General features: G+C 37.5%; 2 protein-coding genes across 10 annotated transcripts; one reads left to right on the forward strand and one right to left on the reverse strand.

The window, feature by feature from the left end:
• Positions 1 to 155: 155 nt before the first annotated feature.
• LOC139108452 (adenosylhomocysteinase-like 1) lies at positions 156 to 6238 on the reverse strand. Of its 4 annotated transcripts, none has more exons than XM_070666754.1 (11): positions 6115 to 6238; positions 4725 to 4772; positions 4118 to 4202; positions 3593 to 3774; positions 3114 to 3438; positions 2794 to 2944; positions 2551 to 2703; positions 2292 to 2457; positions 1892 to 2138; positions 1592 to 1712; positions 156 to 1496 (listed from the first exon to the last, which is right to left on the reverse strand). In XM_070666754.1, the coding sequence occupies exons 1-11, from the start codon at positions 6214 to 6216 to the stop codon at positions 1490 to 1492; spliced, it is 1587 nt and encodes a 528-aa protein (XP_070522855.1). In that variant the 5' UTR covers positions 6217 to 6238; the 3' UTR covers positions 156 to 1489. The 4 variants fall into 4 exon arrangements, with proteins under 4 accessions (XP_070522855.1, XP_070522854.1, XP_070522857.1 ...); XM_070666753.1 differs by having other exon boundaries at positions 3593 to 3786; XM_070666756.1 differs by lacking the exon at positions 4725 to 4772 and having other exon boundaries at positions 6115 to 6233.
• A 337-nt stretch (positions 6239 to 6575) lies between these two features.
• On the forward strand, positions 6576 to 22245 carry Rhogapp190 (Rho GTPase-activating protein 190). Of its 6 annotated transcripts, none has more exons than XM_070666741.1 (24): positions 6576 to 6915; positions 8351 to 8975; positions 9055 to 9965; positions 10044 to 10253; positions 10440 to 10451; positions 10866 to 11052; positions 11127 to 11242; positions 11389 to 11541; positions 11618 to 11856; positions 11936 to 12137; positions 12211 to 12387; positions 12455 to 12706; positions 12809 to 12987; positions 13058 to 13241; positions 13334 to 13542; positions 13636 to 14049; positions 14137 to 14376; positions 14494 to 14682; positions 14983 to 15035; positions 15112 to 15493; positions 15609 to 15740; positions 15905 to 15955; positions 16031 to 16127; positions 16235 to 22245. In XM_070666741.1, exons 2-24 carry the CDS (start codon positions 8805 to 8807, stop codon positions 16431 to 16433), a joined length of 4959 nt encoding a protein of 1652 aa, XP_070522842.1. In that variant the 5' UTR covers positions 6576 to 6915; positions 8351 to 8804; the 3' UTR covers positions 16434 to 22245. The 6 variants fall into 6 exon arrangements, with proteins under 6 accessions (XP_070522842.1, XP_070522840.1, XP_070522841.1 ...); XM_070666739.1 differs by having other exon boundaries at positions 13352 to 13542; positions 14947 to 15035; XM_070666740.1 differs by having other exon boundaries at positions 11639 to 11856; positions 14947 to 15035.
• Positions 22246 to 22515: the final 270 nt, after the last annotated feature.

Genomic DNA, 22515 nt, shown 5'->3' on the forward strand with positions numbered 1-22515 from the left:
CTGACAGATTGTAACGAGCCAAGATGAATTATTTCTTTTGCAAGGAATATAAAACTCGACGTACAGTTATTCTTTTAACAATATTGTCGACAATTTAACGAAGCGGTTTAGCAACGCGCAGTAAAGTAAAGGTGGTCTAAAAAGATCAAGATCTCTAAATGTGATAGGCGTTTATTTATTAATTTTTTTTTCCTAAACGTAGATACGCAAATCATTCGTCGTATCGCACACGGGGGATAACAATAATAACCAGGAATTAACAGTTCCACAATCCACAATAAAGCTTATCGCTTTATTATTTCGCGTGTCAATTCTGCCTTCTTAAATAATTATATACACGAGTTTTGCATTAGTCTCCTGCGAGACGCGACAGACTCCCGTATCTTGCGGAAAACTATTTAGCGTACAAACAAATCGCGGACGATGCATAGTTCAGGATCGGCGATCTGTCGCGCGTACAATTTTCGTTACTATAAGGATAAAATAACATCATCGACTAACGTGCATGATTTGCACGCGCTACGAAATCGTCAAACCTGTATACGTGTGCGAACATTAATGCGTAACGCGCGCGCAAGATGATAGAGAAAGATTTAAAAGATACAAGATATGACAATTGTAAAACAAGTTTTACCCAGAAAAAAAGAACTGTCTAAAAAGTTAGGCTTTTTTTCAAGGCTTCTCATCTTTCTTTTCATCGTGCGCAAGTCAGTTATACAAATAACATACGTATACAAGTTCCATATTAAAAACGTTTGTCTCATTTATAAACTATAATGCTTTAACTTACTGCAGGTAGTAACTAATGGACAGATACAATTTCAATTACCGCTTCGGCTTGCAAACTATACATGATAAATACACTCGTATTTATATCTACAACAGCGTTTAATCGACACTTTTTTTTGTATGTGGATTTACCGGCGTGCACATTTTAGCAAATCTTCAGAGTCTTTTTTTCTATTTTTTTTTTCTTTTTCTCTGCGGTTAGCTGATGCATGTTCTACACTCGCGCATTTTCAAAAGGAAAACTGTTATAAAAGTCAATTGGACGTAAATTTAATTGTGTAAGTTCCAGGACTAGACAAAGGTACATGTGTTAAAAAAAAAAAAAAAAATTTGATATGTTGTTCCAAATAATTAGTCATAATTTATCTTAAATGTAGTTTTCCAGCCCTGGTAATAGTTTTTAATATTGATTATTGGGTAATTGCAAGATCAGTACGTTCACCATGACATTATTAACAAATTCCTTGCGGATGATTAGCGGAATATGTCGCGCGGATTTCTCTACGAAGGTTGAACCATAAATAAAAATCTCTTATCGATTTTGTGGAACAGTGGGGAGAAAAAAGCCAACGTCGATACAAAGTCAAGGAAGGGTGGCTGGTTTTTTTGCTTTCTTTTTTTTTAATACTCGTGGAAGGGAATAATGCTGAGTGAGTATCGCACGTGCTAGTCAATGCCACATTACTCGTCCAATGGTTTTTTAGTAGCTGAAACAGATCCAGGTAGGTAGGTAACACAAGGTAGACAAACACACACGATTGATCAGTTGTGCTCGTGCCGAAAATCGAAGCTCGATACTAACCGATAGTAGTTAGGCTTGAACGGACCCGCTTTATTGAGGCCCATATACTTTGCCTGTTCGTCCGTCAATTCTGTCAGATGTGCATCGAAAGTGGGTAAATGCAGAGATGCGACATATTCATCTGCAAAGTAAAAATATAAAGTGAAAGACTTATCAATTTGATATCAAATGTTCATTATTTTATTAAATTATTAATTTGATAAAAAAAATTTTCCCAATTACTTCGAAACGATAAATGTTCATCTTTCAATTAATAAATGCGACATGAAGACAGGACGTGGAAAAGCACCCTGTACCTACCCATCTTTTTCGGCAGCAAATAGACGTCACTCTTATAGCGTCCTGGTGGGGCGTTAAATAGCTCAATGAGAGCTAACGCTTGCGTAGCGGCAGTAATCGACACTACAAATGATGGAATACTCGAGCATGACAGGTTCACCAAACGGCCCTCCGCTAGTAAAATGATGCGCTTGCCATCTGGCCAAATAACGTGGTCCACTTGCGATCTCACTTTCTCCCAAGTCAAATCAGGCGTACGTAAACTGTTCTGTTAAGAACAATATTTAAGAGGATTTAATCCTCGATGCTCACTCGTGCGAGTCATATCATCAAATCAATCGGATCGAGAATCGGATTGCTATAACTGCCCGTCGCGTAATCACACACCGCGCGGCGATAAAGAAGATAAAGTAGAACATACGACGTCTATCTCCGTGTTGCTATGGCCCATGTTGCACACGACGCATCCGTTCTTCATCTTGTCCATGTGCTCGCGCGTGACCACATTTTTATTGCCCGTTGCTGTAATAACAATGTCTATATTTCGAATGACTTCATTGAGCTTCACCACTCTGAAGCCGTCCATGCTGTAATATGACAACACATACGTATAGGACTTCTATCTGACTCGCCGGACGATCTGCCTGAGAGAATTAAAAGTACATGTAAGCACGCCTTACCTGGCCTGCAAAGCGCATATGGGATCGATCTCGGTGATATATACAATGCAACCTAAGCCTTTGAGAGCTTGACAGCATCCTTTCCCAACTTCTCCGTAGCCACATATTACAACTTGCTTGCCGCCAAACATTATGTCGGTGGATCTTTTCAAACTACAAACAATAAAAAAATTACCATTAAGATTTGACGAAGATTTGAAATAATTCAAGGTTCGATTTGACAAAGCGATTCACCTAGCTTACCTATCAATGATGCTCTCACGGCAGCTATAAAGATTATCAAATTTCGTTTTAGTTACACTGTCATTTACATTCATCGCAGGAACAGACAGTTTTCCTGCTTTCGACAACTGATATAATCTATGTACACCCGTCACGCTCTCCTCGACAATTCCTGGAAAAATATACTTGTATTATTTTACTCATTCATAAATTAGACATTAAGATAATAACTGCTTGTTCATTATTACTATTAACTTGTGATTTACTAAGATCGAAAACGTTCATTAATGTGCACAAGCTATAAAAGATTATAACACCAATAAAAATGGAGAAGGATAAACCTTGAATCATTTTAAACATGGCATTGTATTTCTTGAGCATCAGATGAGTGGCGTCACCGCCGTCGTCGAGTATCATATTAGGCTGCCAATTCTCGGCCGCCACGCATTTATCGATGCACCACCAGAAATCCTCTTCGGTTTCGCCGCGCCACGCAAATACCGGATACCCGGCGTACGCTAGAGCCGCGGCTACTTCGTTCTGGGTAGAATAAATGTTGCACGCCGCCCATCGCACTTGCGCGCCCAGTTCCACCAGCGTCTCAATCAGGACGGCGGTCTGCGCGTTGATATGAGTGCATCCCACAATCTTGGCGTTTTTCAACGGCTATGTAAAGATATTAGTCAGATTTTTTTTCTCTTTCTCTCGTAATCGAACGAGAATTTATCTAAAAACTGAATTTTTATTTTCCTTAAAAGATATCCGGGTCGTCAACAATTTCTGACGTTGTCAGAAATGAGAAATGGTACGAGGAGTATACCTTGTCATCCGATGCGCGTTTTCGCAACGCCATGATCCCCGGCATCTCCTGCTCGGCGATCTCGATCTCTCTGCGGCCAAAGGCGTTTTGGTTGATGTTACGCACGCAGAAATCCGTGAAGCCCTTCTCCGTCTTCTGAATCTTCTCACGTGGCGAGACGTCATCCTCGTCGGACGAGCTTCCTGTATAAGAGGCTAAGGTAGCACCGGATGCCGAAAAACGTTGATTATTAGTACCACATTGAGGTGCAGATGCAGATTAGCCTAATGCGACTAATAATGGCCTAGTCTGTGTTATTAGAACATTCGCTAATTCTAGACAATCATGGCAATAAAAAAATCATGAGCGATACATAAAGCTTCAAGTGTTTTAATGGGTGGTTTTAGATAAAAGTAAATTAATTAAAAAATTACATGATGTGATATTAACACAAAAGTGTGAGCTTAAAAATATTATTTTTCTCGATAAGCTAAACACACAGAATTTTTCGCTGATACTTTGCTATGCCGTGGGATTTATTCGTACCAGAACTGTAGCTATCGGTGCTGCTAGCTGACAAGGAACGGCTCCGGTAGCGACTGGACTTCTTCAACGCCCCGGATTTAGAGTCCTAGAAATTGAAAAGAGCAATGAGTTAAACGGGCCACGAACGGGTTTTATTTTCTACGGGGCTGCGAGATGCACTGAGAGAATTTACAAACTGAAAGAGTGCGCATGAAGCTAGTTTGTTGTGCCGAATGTACACAGATCAATACAGACGATTCATTTATTTGCTTGAAAATGTTGTGACAAGATATTAATGTGCATCAAATAGGGCTCTGTCTCTCTCTATCTCTCTCTTGAAATACAAAATCATGATCAAGTAGATGCAAAGAGCTTTAATTACATCTGATAATTTGTGTATAATCGTCCTATTAGTCTGTGTTATCTAATTGATAAGCGAGAATGATAAATCTGATCAGCACACACGACATTTACATGACACAAAAGTTAAGGCAGCCCTGCGAGGAAGTAGCAAGGATTATTCTACAGTTTTTTTTTTTTTTTTTTTTTTTTTTAAAGGGGGAGGGAAAATGGAAAACGAGGGAATACAAATTTACTTTGTCTTTTATACACATAGACTCTTACTTACTAATTTCGTTCTCGCGCCGTGAAAGGCATTATTTGATGCCTCTAGGCTCTGAAATCACAACAACCACCATTTCATCATTCAAATGCATCAAAGTGTCTGCAATACAGTCCGTAGTTTGGTACAAAGCTCCCAAGAAGTTTTATTGTTTTTTATCGCAACGCTCAATTTTCCTAACATTTTATTTTTTTGTCTCCCGTATTTTTTTCTCAAAAATTTTCATAACAATTTCAATTACAGAGGGTGATTGAAATGATTGTTGCAAGAAATTAAACCGTTACACAAGAGAAGCGACTGAAAACGTTGGCACACTTTGCTTAAATGCCGTATCAATCGAAATATCCAGATATCGTAATGACTAGGGGAATCAAACACCGTTTCGCGAATATCCGTGGAATTCTTCCACGACCACCTGGTTCTTGCACTTGGTACAATTCACGTGGTGCTAATTGTGCCACGCCTAAGTGGTGTCTCTAAGTTTACGAGCAATGCATGAGTGATTGGTACCGAATCTACGGACTACTGTGTGGATAATGCTCTATATGTGTAAAATAATATAAGCACTGTAAACGTCAAGTCATGAACACTATGTGTAACCACATGCATTCGTTGCTTCTTCCAGAAGCAGCTCTCCTTGCTACTTTAATCAGTGGAAGAAAGTGACTTGTTTGCACCTCTAACGGAACAGTTGAGGCGTCTAAGTAGAGGAAAAGTACGTTAAACGTTGGTCTTGTGCATTAAAATTGAATAACAGCCTTGGTCGCATTCCTCTCGTTGAGCAGACAAATTTTTTTTTTTATCGTTCATCTCTGCGCCTGGCAAAACAGCGTCTCTTAGTCAACCTGGTAATTGGATAATTAAATGAGAAAAAATGGGAAGAGAACGGAGGGAGCTTGAGTGGGTAAACAGGCAGCTCTTAACCAACGCCCATTCATCAATGAGCGACATGACAATTAATGCCATGTATGTGTCCAATTACGTAAGAGCCACATGTGGTCACGAGACACTGAAGGGTTGGACGAGACAAAAGAAGCACAGGTGAGGAACTGATGAAAAGACTGACAGACGAAGAATGAGGGAAGGGGAGAAGAGGGGAAGGAGGGATACCGAGTGTAAGAAAAAAAACTAGGAGACCAACGTAAATATGGGGAGGAAGGAAGCGCCGGAAAGTCTCGTTTTTCGGTGACGGGCGCCCTTTGGCGTAAAAAGACATCGTTGACGACGCCGCCGGACCCGCGATCTCGTCTGATTGAACGCCGATCGAGCCTGTCGTTCCCGAACGGCGGCAAATACGACAGTTGCGGCGTACAGCTGTCAGATTGGCGCGATCGGCACTCGAGAGCGCACAGGAATTATATTGAATTGAATTATATTGAAACTCAGCTCGATTTACCTTCATGTTGGACGCTGGATCGGTAACCGGGCCATCCGTGAGCGTGCTTCTCGGCTCTTTCCCGGACGATGTGCTGTTCACTCCATCCCCGCTGTCGGCCATTTTTCGAATGAACGTCCGCGCGACGTGCGGACCCGGATCGGCCGCCAGGAGGCGTATGGACGCGCATAATCGGGAGCGTATCTACCATGCGGGGCGTTCTGCGCCTCGTCTCGGAACACCGACGCGACTAAAGTTTGATTTTATTTAATGAACAATTAGCAGAAATAAAAATACAACGAAATTAAAAATTGTTTGCAATTCAGATCGATGACTGAATATAATTGCAAATTTATTGAAGCGATTTTACCGATTGACTGTCGCAGGAAACAGATATAAATCTAAATTTAAAATAACACGGTCCTGGCCGGCGATCGTACTGCCCCGGCGGAAAACGTCAGGGTGCTCGCGGACCGATGCGTGCCCACCCAGCAAGATGGCTCCTCTATGGGGCGACACTCGGTGTTTGACGTGAAGTTATTTACACATCTGGGAGTTTCGCGCCGCTTCTCGCGGGAGACGTGCCAGCCGTGTCACCGCGTCGATGCGTCGCGGTGCCGCGCGTGTCTAGTGCCAGCGCCGCTTCGCGGGGTCGACGGTGCAGCGTAACGTCACGTCGCTAACGTCAAACGCCGCACCGAGAACGAGCGGACGACGAACACCCGCTCGCTGTGGAACGAGGCGTCCCCGGCGACGACGAGCGCACGCCCGGGTTCCGGCGGATTGAGCCAGCGACGTGAAGACAGCCCTTTCACTACTCAGGTAGCCTTTTATCTCCGCTGTGTTTTTCTGCGATACGCCGCGGTAACGATGACGATGACTGCGACAACGATGACGACGACGACGCGACAATAATAATAATTATAATTATAATTATAATAATAATAATGAAGACGGTTGTCGTTGTCATCGTCGTCGATTCTGTATTCATCAATCTCTTAATCTGCAACCGAGACACACGAGGACATCGGAACAGCGAGAGAGGTCTACGACGAAGCTCTCGTTCGTTTGTATTCTTCTACGTGCTCCTCATCACCATTTAGCTACCTCGGAGCCGAGAGATGTGCGTTTTCCGTATTCCCCCCTTCCCCTTTCGCCCTCATCGAAATGGTGCGCGCGCGTCCACCTCCAGGTTCACGTGGAGCGCAAAAAAGCGATGAAACGCAATTAAAGGGAAAGGATCTGCTATCAAAATCCGCAGACTTCTGCACGCGTTTTCAAGACGTCCCTTACAATTACCCTTTCCACCGATTTTTCTTTCTCTTTTTCTCTCTTTCTCTCTCTCTCAATTTTTCTCGTCGAGAAAAGCGAAACGAAGGGCAGGATTGAGCTTATACCATCTTAAAATACTAAGGCATAGCAATACAGCTGAGACGAGAAGATCTAAATCCACTGGGCCCAGCTGCACCGCTTGCACTCTGCTCATTTCGTCACCGCTCGTCGAATTTGCGGCGAGTGTGGGAAAGTACAGGTAGAGAGCGGAAGCCGGCTAACGCACGCGGACTGTATTCCGCAGTCGCGGTCGTGCGAAGATCCGTTTGCAATAACGCGAAAATAATCCTACAGCCCGAAAGAAAATACGAGTACATTGCTGTATCTCGAGGCTTTTTCAAAAGTAAAATCACGAAAAATTGTCGATTACGGCATATTCGTTATTATCGATTGGAGGAGATGGAGAGATAGAGATAGATAGATAGAGAGAGAGAGAGAAAGAGAGAGAGAGGAAGAAAGCGAGCGAGCAAGCAAACGAACGAGCTGATTTATTCGATGGACTTTCTCACAATTCTGCCCTTTGTCGATGTCTATTGATGCAATTAGCACGAAGCGAGGCTATTGTGAACGGCTCTTTCGGAGTAATGCGTGATTCACGGCTATATTTTAAGAGACGGCGCAAATCCGAGCGGTATACCGAGATAGTTGCTACAGCTTATGAAAGACAATTGATCGAAAGACTGAATCCGAAACAGTGTATTAAAATAGATATGGATTATAAAAGGATAATTGACAAAAAAAAAAAACGGTAAAATTAATGTAAATTAATATGAAGATGTGTCAAGGTGGTTGTACAGATTAGGAAATAGTTTATAGGAGAACTCCCTAAATTTGTATCTAAATCTGAGATCTTATATTGAAGCACAATTGCCATAAATTATGAAGATAATTAAAATTCGGAAAATATGTTTTTATTTTGTTGCAGATATACAGTGCCATTCCAAAGAACCATTGCTCACAGCTGTGCTAAACTATAAACGCTATGCTTAATGATAAATAGTGTTTAAGGGTTTCCAAGCTCCGTGTTATTTATATTTAACGCTATTAATCGCGTTTCTATTATAAGAGCTTCAGCTAGATTAAATTGTGCAGATAAGAGATTTAGAAAGAATCAGTCATATTTGTACATAAGAATTTGTTAAAGGAGCAAGCAGATTGTGATTCAAGTCATCTAGAGATGTTACCAAAGGGAGATTGAACCAATTTTCTACGCAGAGCTCTAGAAGAGTAGAATATGACCAAAGGTATACAGACAAATTTGTACTGGTAGCAAACCTTTTTTTTTTTGGTGGCATTTCGCTATGCCTTGAGCAACGCTATTTAGAAGAAGACAAAAGTTTATTTTAACACTTACTGCGAGCGATACCATCACATGCAACATGGCAAGGAAAAGTGACAATGCAAAAAGCATCAACGTTGCAGTCGTTGGGCTTTCCGGCACAGAAAAGGACAAGGGACAGGTTGGCGTTGGCAAGTCGTGCCTGTGCAATCGCTTTATGCGTTCCATGAGCGATGACTACAACGTCGAACATATTTCGGTGTTGTCACAGGTATTTTCCATACATTCCATTTTATTATCGATTAACTGTACATTGCACTGAATATATAATACTCGATTTTTTATTGCAGTCTGACTTCAGCGGACGTGTGGTGAATAATGATCACTTCCTGTATTGGGGCGAGGTGATGAAAACAGCAGAGGATGGAACGGAGTTTCAGTTTCAAGTCATAGAGCACACGGAATTTGTGGACGATGCATCGTTTCAGCCGTTTAAAGGTGGTAAGATGGAACCGTACGCGAAGAGATGCGCGGCTACTAAAATTACAAGCGCGGAGAAGCTCATGTACATCTGTAAAAATCAACTGGGCATAGAGAAGGAGTACGAGCAGAAGGTTCTACCTGACGGTAAATTGAACATAGACGGTTTCTTATGCGTGTTCGACGTGAGTCTCGTGCCGAACAGGGCAATAGAGAAGCAAGTTGAAATTGTGGCGAATATTATGAACAACTTAATGAAAACGAAAAAACCGGTGGTTCTGGTGACAACAAAAAACGACGACGCAAACGAGCAGTTTGTCAAAGAGGCCGAGAAACTGATAATGCGCAAAGAGTACAAGGGATCGATTTTGATTATTGAGACCTCAGCGCATGAGAACATCAACGTAGATCTGTCATTTATGATCCTGGCACAGTTAATTGATAAGACGAAAATGCGTAGCAAAGTGGTGCCGTTTGCCGAGGCAGCCAGGGCCAGAAAAGAACTTCTGGACACATCAACAGAATCATTGCAGAGATTGATCCGTATACACGTAACCGATTATCGCGCCTTGTGGTCGCAGGCTTCGAAGAAACTAGCGCAACTTAAGGAATTCTCGACTTTCGTAGAATTATTTGGTATTGAAGCGACACAAAGACTGTTCAGAAGGCATATTAAAAAATTAAAAGACGAACAAATAGCAAAGAAAATACAGGGTTACCTAGATTTATTACCCGACATACTTCACGAGATCTGCCCGGATATATCAAATTTAATTAACGAGTAAGTTTAAATAATTAATAGTTTTTTTTTTTTTACAAATTTTTTTGCAGGTTAATTTCTGAAATATTATTTTTGTAGAGAATGGTCAGCGGTGCAACAATACATAAAAGCGCATCCTGACTTTGATCAGTATTTCTACGAATGTCCCGAAGATATACCATGGATCGATTGTGATTTTGGAGAAAACGACGGCACAAAAATTCCATACGACGTGTTGGAAACTCCCGAAGCTGAAACCGTATTTAAAAATCATATAAATGCTTTACAGCAAGAACAACGGCGATTAGAGTAAGTTTACACTTTAATAAATAATTATTGTAGAAATAAGATCACATATGTTCTTTAAAAAAATTGGTGATAAGCTAATTAATAATAAATTTACATAATTTTATGTAGTAGTTTAAAATATTTTAATAATATTTATATGCGATTCGCTAATGCTTGCTTTATTCTGGGTGGCGTTTCTTTGTGCAGACTTCCAAAAAGGTAATTTCGGCGTTCTTTCGTATTTGGTTTTTTGTTTAGAATATAACATGTGTAAATTAAAAATATTTTATGTTGTACTAACATTTATTTATGTAAGTGCTGGCTTACTTATTATGTAGAATATCAGATTTGAGGTATATTTGCGGTCGATAATCGATATTTTTTTCTTAACAAGTCAATTTACTTATGCATGAATTGCAAAGATAGATCAAAGTTGTTAAAACTGAATTAAAATTTAATCGTGAAATACATCAATTATTCATTTTTGCACATATAACAAGTAACACATAGGTAATAAACTTATTAATAATAGTAAAATATTAATTACAGTTATTTCAGACAGATTTTGTTCGTGTTTAATTATTAATTTAAATAATTTTTTAATTTTTGTTAATTGTAATTAATTTTTGCTAGGTGGAAAAAACAATTTAAGCAATTACTGGAAGAAACAGGCTATGTTACGCCAGGAAAACATTTGTCTGAAGTTAGAGTTCTATTTATGGGCAGAGAATGCTTTGAGGAGCTTTCACATCACGATTGTCAAGAAATTTATGATCAACATCAAAAAGAAATTATTGAAAAGGCAAAACATAATTTTCAGGTAAGGTGTTTGTAATAATTAGCACTTATTATATAAAAAAAAATGTCAATTCTAAATTTAATAATATATTACAGGAATTATTGCTGGAACATGCCGATTTATTTTATCATTTTAAAAGTATAGCTCCGTCTGGAACTATTACACAAGACGACATAAAAGAAATTACAGATGCGTTATTGGATGATTTTAGGTAATATATCGAATATGTAATATATTCAATATTTATTTAAATATCTATCACAAATAAATTTTTAATTTTCCAATTCTACAGAATATTCCATAGTAATATAAATATTTATAAATATAATATAAAATTATCACATTTGATTTTTCTAGATACAAAGCGTTAGATAGACTAGATCAAGATAGAAAGCTAATGTTATTTCAACATTTGGGATTTGTGCATTGTCCCATAAGAGAGCATTGTCCTGCTTATCCAAACTGCATGGACGCACTTATAGAAAGAATACTCGGAACGAAAGCTCACAGGTAAGATTAATATTACGTCGAGCAAAATTATATAGTGGAATTATTTCATAACGCAAATCTGGAAACGTTCTAACAGACCTTCCTCATGGAATCACAGTAGTCAGTGGCAGTTGACATCAGACAACAATCAATTAAATTTAGTTATACTGGGAAGTAACGGGCTAAGCGAAGAGTTTGCTCGCGAAATAAGGGCACAAACGGATGACGATGAGGTGGAAATAGATTGTCAACTCTACACTCTTGGATATCGCATTATTGACGGTGACGTTGGACTACCGCACAATTCCTTTACTACCTCCGATTTTATGCCACATGGTAAATACTAATTTAATTGCAGATGATACTTTGCAAAGATACATTTATAATAAATGGTTTTTTTTTATTTCTGTTATAGGATCCTTTTGCATCTATTCGAATGAAGATTCATTCGAGTATATTCGATCTTCTTTAGAGAAAACCTTGTTATCGAATCTTGAACAAGAAGACAGACTACCATTTCAAGGATTACCAATTGTAATTATGTTTATACCAGAAGTCGGTATTGACGAAATAGAGGCTATAAAGCTTAGAGAAGAAGGACAAAATCTCGCCGACAGGTAAATTAATCATATTTGCCATACAAATTAAAATTTATCGAAGGCAACATTAACAATTTAATTAATTTTATAGTTTGCAATGTCCATTTATCGATGTCTGCATAGACGATTTGGAGCAAGAGAAGCATAAAAGATTCCCGACTTCATTAGTAAAAGATGCTTTGCAGCAACTTATACAATCTATAAACCATAGAGCTGGTTTTTTAAACATATATCAAAGCGTTATCGAATGTTTAGAGCCTGATATTAGGTAAGCTTTCACTGTAATGCTTGAATTTAATTTATTTATAATTATTTACAACTTATCGTGATTTTAGGATAATTATGTGTATGTTCTGCGGCGATCCTTACTCGGTCGAGAACGTCCTCGGCCCTTTACTCAATCATCAATGTTGCTTTCTCAGCGGTGATAGATCTATAGTTTTGGAAACGTTTTTGGGAGAATGTAAACGCCGAGTTGAAGTCATTATCTCGAGTTTTCACGGAGCCAACGCGTTCAGAGATGAATTAGTGCATGGTTTTATACTTGTTTACTCCACAAAAAGAAAAGCCTCTCTTGCGACTTTAAAGTATGTATCACTGACTTTTTCTACGCCGTTTCCGTGTCTAAAAATTAATATTTTATTTTACAAATATCGTTTTTAATCGTATGCGTTTCTTTCATTTTGCAGTGCCTTTTCCAGCAATATACCAAATTTGCCAATACAAATAATGGCTGTGACCGATACTGGTGGCGCAAATGCTTTTTTTAGCAACGATTTAAGTCATTTACTTATCACAGAGGGAAACGCGATCGCTGATAAACTGGAAGCGCATTTTATGACATCCGCATCTAGTTGTCAACAAAAAAGTAAGAAACTCGAGTTGTTGATTTTAATACTTAGCAAATTCATTATTCTAACAAATTATTTTATGTGCAGCCGCGTTCTATACGCCTTTTTTTAAAGTGGTATGGGAAAAAAAACCAGAAATTGAACAAGCATTTAACATGGAAGAACCGGGGAATTTAAATGACAGTGGAGAAGGTACCTTAGAATATTCGGCTTTGCATCCGATGCCGCCACCGCGACACGAAAGCTATCATCTTCAAACGCCGGATGACGGGTAACTATTCTAGAAGCGATTCTCTAGCAACAGTACAAACAAATTTATTAATATTCGAATTTATTTGTGACTCAAAATCTAATGTGAAGCAGTATGTCTGTAACTTTTAGAAGCGGCTCCGAGTCGTACGAACAATTGACGCCTGACGGTGATTTGGGTGACACAGGATTGACCGAACAATTCGCCGATCACAGAGCAACACCGAGCGACGATAGCGACATTTACAGTCAGGTCGATTTCTATCGAGAAGAAAGGGAGAGAGATTTAATGAAAAACGAAGATATTACAAATAAGTTATCTGGTCAGTAATAGAAACTAATTTTATCGTACATCAACATTTTTTAATTGTCAAAATTTATTAAATTGTTAATTCTTTTTTTTTCTTTTGTTACAGGCTGGGTAAAGGATACGTTCATGCATCAAGACGGAGTTACTAATAGTTATTCGCATAGAGCTTTTACGACAGGTCGAAGGTACATATCCCAAGCTAAACCACGACCAAAAGGCAACAGCCAGACTTTGAAACAACCTGGAAAAATTAATTTGAAAGACTTTTCCAATGTAACGGACGTAATAGCTAGGATGACGATCGGCGAAAAAGACGAGCACGGCCCGAAATTGACAATGGGTCACGCTCCTCTCGCCACGCCGGAACTTGTAGATCTTGGCTCCGAATACGCACAGGTGAAGGATGTTGTTCCAAATATGTACTCACCTTACGAGGGCGAGTATATGTACGCTCTAGTGCAAGATTCTATCAGCAACAATAAGTCTAAATTGCGCCATCGGCGCGAAAAAGGCCAACCATGTAAGATTTTTTTTAATATTAAAGATCTTTTTGGAATTTTAAGTTTTTACATAATTATTGACAATAAATATTATCGTAAACACATAGCATACAGTGATTCCGACTCGGAGTGGAGCTCTTTAGAGAGACAAAGAGCAACGGACATTTTGGGCAAGGGAAATAAAAAACCCTCAACGCATAAACGAATACGCAAAAAACGCACAGCAATACCGGTTGCGACGCCGAAAGTGCCGTCATTGGCCAGTATGGTTAGCGGAGACGGAATAGTCGGCTTGAACTACAATGTGAAAGATGAAAAGAATTGGCGCGTTGATGCCACGGAAAGAGGTAAATTTGTTTTTTTTTTTTTAATTTAATTTAATTTAATTTTTTTGTTATTACTGTACGTTACAAGTTTTTATGTCATCCGAAAATGAAATTACTTAAACGTGTTCACTTTTTCAGTATCTAGTGAAACACCTGATTCTTCTGAATCGAGCGATCCGGAACATAACTCGAGGTCTAGATCGAAACAATATAAATATGCCGCAGCTAGTTTGCGGAAAAGATTTTCTGGAAATTCCCTGCAACAGCAATACTTGCAACACCCATTTAATATGAAACATATGACACAGGAGATGTTTAGTGCTTCTTGTAAGTAACAGAATAATCATGATTAGCGCATATAATTTTAATATAGTTTAAATAAATTATTTAACATAACCTAAAATTAATTTAATAATATAATGATAATTATACACGTATATAGAAAATAATAAATTTTGGCTTAAATAGAAGCTTTGTAATTAATGGCAACTTTAATTCTCTCTTTTTTTTAAATGTATATTAATGTTTTTTATTAAGTTGCAATATTCATGTTTTTTTTTTTTTTAATTTGCATGAAACTTGTTATTTTAGCCAAGCAAAGGGGTGAAAATACGTTTGGCATTCCAGATGATGAATCAAGTTTAGATGTTTCTTCACCGCGTGAAATTAATTCTCCTAGTGTAAGTTTTTAACTTGTGCAATATAAATCGATGCTATAGAATGTGGACGTTATTAATAAATTTTTTTGCTTTTTAGTTTGGTATATTGAATAAATCTAAAGACAGCGACAAGTTAACAAGGAAGAAAGACAAACAAAAAGCAAAAGAGGACGAAAAGTTAGAGAAAAGGAGACAGAAGGAGGAAAAGCTCAAAAAGCATGCGGAGAAGGAAAAAGAACGGGAAAAGAAAAAACAGGAGAAAATAAAGCAGACGAAAGGCCCAGGAGGGACACCGATCTCGAGTCAGTCGCAGCAGCCTTTGATTGAGGATTTTGCACAAAGCGAAACGAATCGGATACCTTTGTTCCTCGAAAAGTGCGTTCGATTTATCGAAGACGAAGGATTAGATTCGGAAGGGATTTATAGAGTGCCCGGTAACCGTGCACACGTGGAACTACTTTTTCAAAAGTTCGAAGAAGGTATATTATTCGTTAAAAACTTTCTGATTGTAATTATTCATTTCTTGTGTCTATGTTTTTTATGGCAAGTTGATATTAAATATAAATTTTATTCTTCTTTTTTTTTTTAACGTAGATGGTAACGTCGACATACATTCTTTGGATATTCCTGTAAATGCTGTCGCTACAGCTCTGAAAGATTTCTTTTCCAAGAGATTACCACCGCTCATTGACAAAGAACGCATGAGCGAATTGGAAGATATATCAGGTAAGTTATAATTTGATTGTATAAAATTATTAACTTAATAGCATTTTAACTATCTTAAAATTCTAATTCGTAAATTAAAAATATATATTGCGTCATTGAAATCTAATTATAATTACACTAACAAAAAGCAGAGTATTTTTAAGAATATGTTATACCTATATCAGGTGCACGAGGTATTAGCAAGCCCATGTCAGCTACTTGTATGAATATGGAAGGTTTGTATTTTTATATTATGAACAATAAATTGTGTGTTTTAAATTAAATTTAAATTTGAAAACTCGAAATTGCAGACCGAAGCGGAAGACTGTTAGCTCTACGTCTGATGCTCAACAAGTTAAATCCAGTAAACTTTGACGTTCTTAAATTTATTTTTCAACATTTTGTAAAGTAAGTGAAAATTGCATAACTGCGAAAATAAATCTTTCATAGATCCATATTAATTATATTGTAAATTATCTCTTTGTTTTCTTTTACTTACTATTATACGTTTTCAGAGTTGCAGAGAATTGTAAACTCAACAGTATGGACAGTAAGAACTTAGCTATTTGTTGGTGGCCTACGTTACTACCGATCGAGTTCAACGACCTCGGCAGATTCGAAGCTATGAGGCCGTACCTGGAAGACGTAGTCCAAACGATGATCGATCAGTATCCTTTCCTGTTTTGTGGCGAGGATGCCGTTGTGATGGTGTAGTGACGAAATGCCGTGGATAGCTGTCAGCGTCTGTGTGTATTCGGCCACAATTGCGCGCCTCGTGAAATAATTTGGTATGATTTTTATCTTTATACGTTATTGAAAGTTGCGACACAGACGTAAACAGATAGTCTCAATATTATATTTAATATTAAATTTTGCTTCAGCGCACTCGTAATATAATTAACACAAGTGCAACGTGGACAAACAAAATATCTATTTAAGTTTAATTATTCGCATTTGTTCATTTCCGGAGTGTGTGACAAGCAAGATTTTACCCTTCGCAGAATTGATCGATCGATGGTCCTAAGATGATAATGGTCATTCGCGTACGCGAATCAGATAATAATGCAAAAATAATAAGAGTCAATCCATGTGTCATAACAGTATGCATGTATCATGTTGGATGTATCCAGAGCGATGTATTTATTGATATTACATTAAGGATATGTATGACTCGATATTTGATAATAGCGATTAGCTTTATATAGTTATTAAGAAACTAAGATCAATGTCGCTTTTTTATTCGCTTTAATTTCGCTCTGTCTTTTCGTTTTCTTTCCTCGTGTCTTCTTGTCCACATTGCCAAGAAGGAAAATGTTGACCGCAAATTGATAATTATAACGTGGTTTTGTTAAAGAGACAGTTATTAATATTTAAAGGAGGGTATCCAGCTCTCGTTTACGAAAAATATTAAACTTATATAAAATGAGATTTATCGTCGAATATTATCTATAATATATACTATATATCTCATAGCAACGATATCAAAATTGCCAGAATTTCTAGCGCGTCTTTTTTTTTTTTTTTTATATTAATGCACAAATTGCCTCTCTTTATTTTGCATTCTATTGACGTAGATTAATCGTACAAGAATTTTTTAAAGACTTTTTATCGTGTCAAAGTCGAGCAAACTCAAATGATGATACAATCCGTATATTCATTCCGTCTAAAAAAGAAAATATAAAGTAAAAACGAAAAAAAGAAACACGAAAAGCGTTACATGTAATTGCACAATGTCTTGACGAAGTAGCGATAATATGCGTAGGCGAAGGAAAACTGGGACAGAGATAAAATGCATTTTGATAAAGTATCGCACATGCAATACGCAATATTCGTAAACGCATATAAAAGTGGAATCGAAATAACTTAAGGAATATTTAGCGTTATGAACAATATTAAAATTTCTTAAAGTGGATATGTACATAGAATTTTAACAATTTAAGATATACATACAAAGCTCATGAGACTTGAGACGCTAAATTCAATAGAAATTCTTTCTTTCGAGAATAAAAAAAAGTTTTACACAGAGCGCTTACGTTCTGTCGTTCGTATTTGCGCAAAAATAGAAAGTATTATCACGCTACCGTTACGCATAAAAAATTCAGGGTCGACGATTCAATTAAGAAAAGAAAAATTGTGCCGTCTAACTTTTTACATTTAATCGGAAAACACATATTCAAACACGTTAATTTATTTTATCGTTGTTTGCTTTCGAATTTGCACGAGTCTGCGATCAGCGGATCATTTTTGTAAGTGTGTCATAACTTTAAACTCGATGTTAACGATCACAGTGACAAGATTTATGCCTTTTGGCGGCTCAACATTCGAAAGTAAGCGTGTCGTTTGAGCACCAATTGCGAGTGATCAAAGTACATTACCAACAGATACTTAGATATCACATCTCAATATTGGAATCATTACGAATAACAAAGAGAAAAAGGAAGCGATAACAATGCAACCCCCATACACGTAACATTTTTGTAATTTGAAAATTAATCGCAAACATTCCCGTAAGAAACGTCGATGTTACTTTATATATATACAATTTTGCGTGAGGCGCGTTTTAGAAGAATCCAGTTTGTGATTCAGGTAAAATTTACGAGTGAAATCTCGAGGGAATCTCATAAGGAAGAGAGAAAAGTTGTCTTTTCTCAATCCTCGGGAAACGCGCCTCTCGCGAACACAGCTGCTCTGTATTTGTAAGGAAATCGTTGTAAGGAAATATTTCTACAATCGACGCGTCAAAAGGACGCGTGCGACGTAAGGAAGAAGAAACTGATCGTACATTCCCATTTAGTCATTAAAAAAAGAAGAAAAAAGAAAAAAAAAACAAATTTTATACATTCGTACGTGCGTAATTGTATGTTTATTAAAATAAGCGGGGAAAGACGTCGATGCTTTATGTGTGGGATCTCGAACACCGAAAGACATCACGCAACGTCGTCGACAATGAATAAAGGCGCGTTAGGACCACTTAGCTCGTTTACGTTTACTTTCGCCAATGTAGATTAACTTTATTCTCGACTTGATTTGCTCTTTATCTATTTTAATTTTTAAACTTTAAAAAAAAAGAGGATATAAAGTAGATTAAAGATTAAAATTGATCTACATTGCTTGAAAATAGGTATAAGGAGATACTTAGATACTCCTGTTATCTTTGTCTACTTAACATTACAATTTTATGTGTATCGAACGGACAATTGACTTAGAGCACTTGGGAAGCTTTCCTATGAGTAAGATTGTTCGCACCAGTTCTTCTATTATTTAAAGGGTTAAATCAGTGTAACCGCCTGAAAAATAGCAGTATTTTTTACAATTTTTTCTAGAGTTAAAGGAAAACAACAGAAGACTGAATGCTTAAATTTTTGTAGCGCCCTGCAGCATAACCATTTGCGTACATTAACTTAAAAAGTTTTAAAACAAGTTACGAGAATATGAAAAAGAATATTTTTCAATAAAATATATATTTCCATATTTTTATATTGGTAAACCGAGTATAACAAGTTATTTTAAATTATATTTAGTAAAATAGAATTAACGAAATAAAATATTCTTTTTTTTTATGTTCTTTGGCTTGCTTGAATACTGAAAAAAATGTACTAAAATATCTGTCCAAGAATCTGGATTGGTTATATTGTTGCACATCGTACCCGGGCGCTTTAACGCACTTGCATAGAAATAATTATAACTTTGTTAATTGGGAGTCTCACGGCAGCATAAAAGTACAGCTAATATTTCTTTAAATTAAAAAAAGAAATCGATTTTTTATCCTCTATACTGGTCTAACCCCTTAAAAATTACCGATTAAGAAAATATATCTCAGCGTTGACAAATTGTCTCTGCTTATTTGCAATGTTATCAATACTTTCTTTACATCGAGATAATAATCTACGGAGAATACTGTAATTTTCGAATTGAAATCTTTATCAATTAGCTGTTAGTGCGATTATTAACAAATCTACTGTGCGTGTTTTGTGTAATACTTGTCGATTTATGTAACTATCGTTTGTTCAGAAATTTAGTGTAAACTGATTGCGACGATTGAAGAGTGCAACAATAACTCAGAAAGAATTTCGAAATCTAAGGAAAATAATTAAATTTAAATTAAATTTTATATTTATTCTCATATTTGTCGTTAAGTGAAACACAGACATTTCTTTCGAATTCTTTTTATACTCAACTTTAATGCTTTGAAATGACGAAGCCATTAAATATTTTTATTAAATTGAAAGTAAGCTGAGCCACTGTTGCACCAAATCTTCCAGTTTTGTCCTCGTCGCCTTTTCGCATTCACAATGTAACAATTAAGCAATAGCAAAGAAACGAATGTAGCGATTAATATCTTAAAAAAAGACATAGACGGCGATCACGTATTGTAATATTGCGAGATTACTACGGTTCATGTAATCGCACAGCACAGTATTAGTATCATCTATCATCGTGTCAATATGAGCAACATCATCAGCATGTTATCGTCGTGTTGTCGTCGTCTTTACCATCATCCCTGAACACGGTTTCATCGAACGTCTTCTCCCTCGCAAAGCCTAAGGGGAGGAGAAAGATCACTTTTCTACGATACGTCCGTTAAGATTTCCGCTTGTCCTTTCTCGCTGTCCGAGAGTGGCCTGGCGGCGGCCGGCCTCACCTGTCGAACAAATAACAGACCCTTAAATTATCGTAGCCTGTGATAAGACGTAAGCGAAAATGAACCCTTGGTTTATCCCCTTTATTTATAGCATCGGCTTGATGTACGAATGTATTATAGTTGTACAGTTGCATCGGGATGATGCATGTCGTAAGCCTGCTCCTCCCGCTTTTCTTGCGTTTTCCACCGCGCCACTTTTCCCAGTTCTTCTCTTATGTTCTTTTTATTTTCGTGTACGTATATCTTCCTGCGTGCTGCTTGTTACCGTTCTTCGTAAACTCTGCCCGTCCTCGAAGGTCTCATTTGTTGCCCGTAGTTTCGAAATATTATGCGAGCACCCCTGAATTTTACGGGCGGTGAGCCATGAAGAAATGTAAGAGAATGCGCAAAAGAGACCCCGTTTCTTGATTCTACTTTCAACTCGTACGATGTAGCGACCGAGTCTTATTTAACTGACTGACGATATAGAGCTCGATTTTTTGTACAGAATCTCATGGACTGAGAAACTCATTCTCAGGATTTATCAGTTGATCAGCTACTACTGATCTAATCTTTCTTTTATGCTTAATACATTAACCGTTTCGCATAATGAAACAAAATGTGTACTTATAGCTTTATACTTTTATATATTTTTTTTTTTTTCATGAAACAGTATGTTATTCTATATTCGAGTTAAGTTTTGGTTGCTCGAGTTTTGTACAGCATCTCTTTCTCCAGCTCAGTTGGTCTCCTTTTGCGCAGAACTTATGTTTCTTCATGGAAATGCGAGTCGAACTCTGGCGATGTGTGAGTGCTTGAAGTGTGAACCTGCGAATAATACTTGAAATTTGATAACCGTAACGATAGTCTTAACTGCGAGCTAATAACGAGACTCGTCGACGAGATAAAAGGAAGTTAATAGGTAAAAGTAAGTCAATCCCCCTTTTCTAATCGATAGGCGACGCGATCGGAGATCGGATATGCGGTTTTATAAGAATCTTTGATAAATATGAATCGAGGCTAGCTTCTTTTGATAATTAAATAACGATAGTAATAATACATATGTAATAGCCGTTTGTATCGAAGGTGGCTAACGAATATTGACCAAGATAGAACGCTAATCTCTACTTCGCTAAAGTCTCTTTGACCACCTACAGTTCCGTGTATTGGAAATACGGCACTTCGAATCTGTCTTTTTCACCTGCGTCACTTCTTAGCCCTTTTGCTTTCCCGTTCTCCCTTCATTCTTTTTTCCATCCTTTCGTCCCTTCGTTAGATACTATTAACCGAAATATGTATACAATGTTCCCCCACGTGTGGAAAATCTCTCAGATCTAGATAGATTATTAATTTCTTTGTTTTCTTTCTTTTTCTTCTTTTTTTCGTATACGCGGCTGAAAAAGTCAGATTTATCACGATTCAACGTAAACAAGAGAAGAAGTACCTTTCGCAAAGTATCAAAGCCAAAATCCTCGTCTGAAACGTCTCGCAGACGACGCCGAAAAAAAAATCTAGCTGGCCCTTCGGATTCGGGAAACTTATCGCGAGTTCTAATAATTCCTTTTTCCATCCTTCCCGACCATCTATCCCCTGCCCCCGCTTTTTCCCCTCATGAAAAAATCCACCTTTCCTAAATTACGCGTTTATAAATGTCGTCATTTATATACATGTAACGATTTTTGTAAATAATCGGTATATATATATATATTTATATATATAAATATAATTATATATATATAAATAAATAAATATATATATATTTATATATATATATAAAACGCAAAACATGTAAATGAACGGAATCTGTCTTCGTTGTATTAATAGTCTTATATCAGACTTGTATATGAACGGAGGGACTTTTGATTATTAAAAGTTTCCTAGAGTAAACAAAAGAATAAAAAAAAATCAGTTTTCTTTCTCTCTGTAGCGCACCGTCGGAGCATTAAATAATTAATAAGTACGCGCGTGTACATTTAAACGTGTGACTACTCATTACTTTACCTTAAACATACTTCAACGATTGGCAATTGCCATGACAATTTCTGAAAACTTAGCTAAGTCGCGTTGCAATGTTTAACGCTTTATAGCGTCCCGTGTGACGGCGAGTTATGCAACTGATGTGGCGCATGAATAGCGGGCTGTGCCAAAGAGCCCAGCTCGGAATCGCAGCTTCCA

Source organism: Cardiocondyla obscurior, linkage group LG15, assembly GCF_019399895.1.
Source record: "Cardiocondyla obscurior isolate alpha-2009 linkage group LG15, Cobs3.1, whole genome shotgun sequence".
In the NCBI taxonomy this organism is placed as follows: domain Eukaryota; kingdom Metazoa; phylum Arthropoda; class Insecta; order Hymenoptera; family Formicidae; genus Cardiocondyla; species Cardiocondyla obscurior.

Bases quoted from the DNA above. Each gene is read 5' to 3' on its own strand.
- LOC139108452 (XM_070666753.1), bottom strand. From the start codon at position 6,216: ATGGCCGACAGCGGGGATGGAGTGAACAGCACATCGTCCGGGAAAGAG. The intron at 4,203-4,724 runs GTAAGTAAGAGT...TTCAATTTCTAG, and splicing joins ACGGCGCGAGAACGAAATTA to GACTCTAAATCCGGGGCGTT. The intron at 3,439-3,592 runs GTATACTCCTCG...ATCTTTACATAG, and splicing joins AACGCGCATCGGATGACAAG to CCGTTGAAAAACGCCAAGAT.
- Rhogapp190 (XM_070666736.1), top strand. From the start codon at position 8,805: ATGGCAAGGAAAAGTGACAATGCAAAAAGCATCAACGTTGCAGTCGTT. The intron at 11,243-11,388 runs GTAATATATCGA...TGATTTTTCTAG, and splicing joins GCGTTATTGGATGATTTTAG to ATACAAAGCGTTAGATAGAC. The intron at 13,543-13,635 runs GTCAGTAATAGA...CTTTTGTTACAG, and splicing joins TATTACAAATAAGTTATCTG to GCTGGGTAAAGGATACGTTC.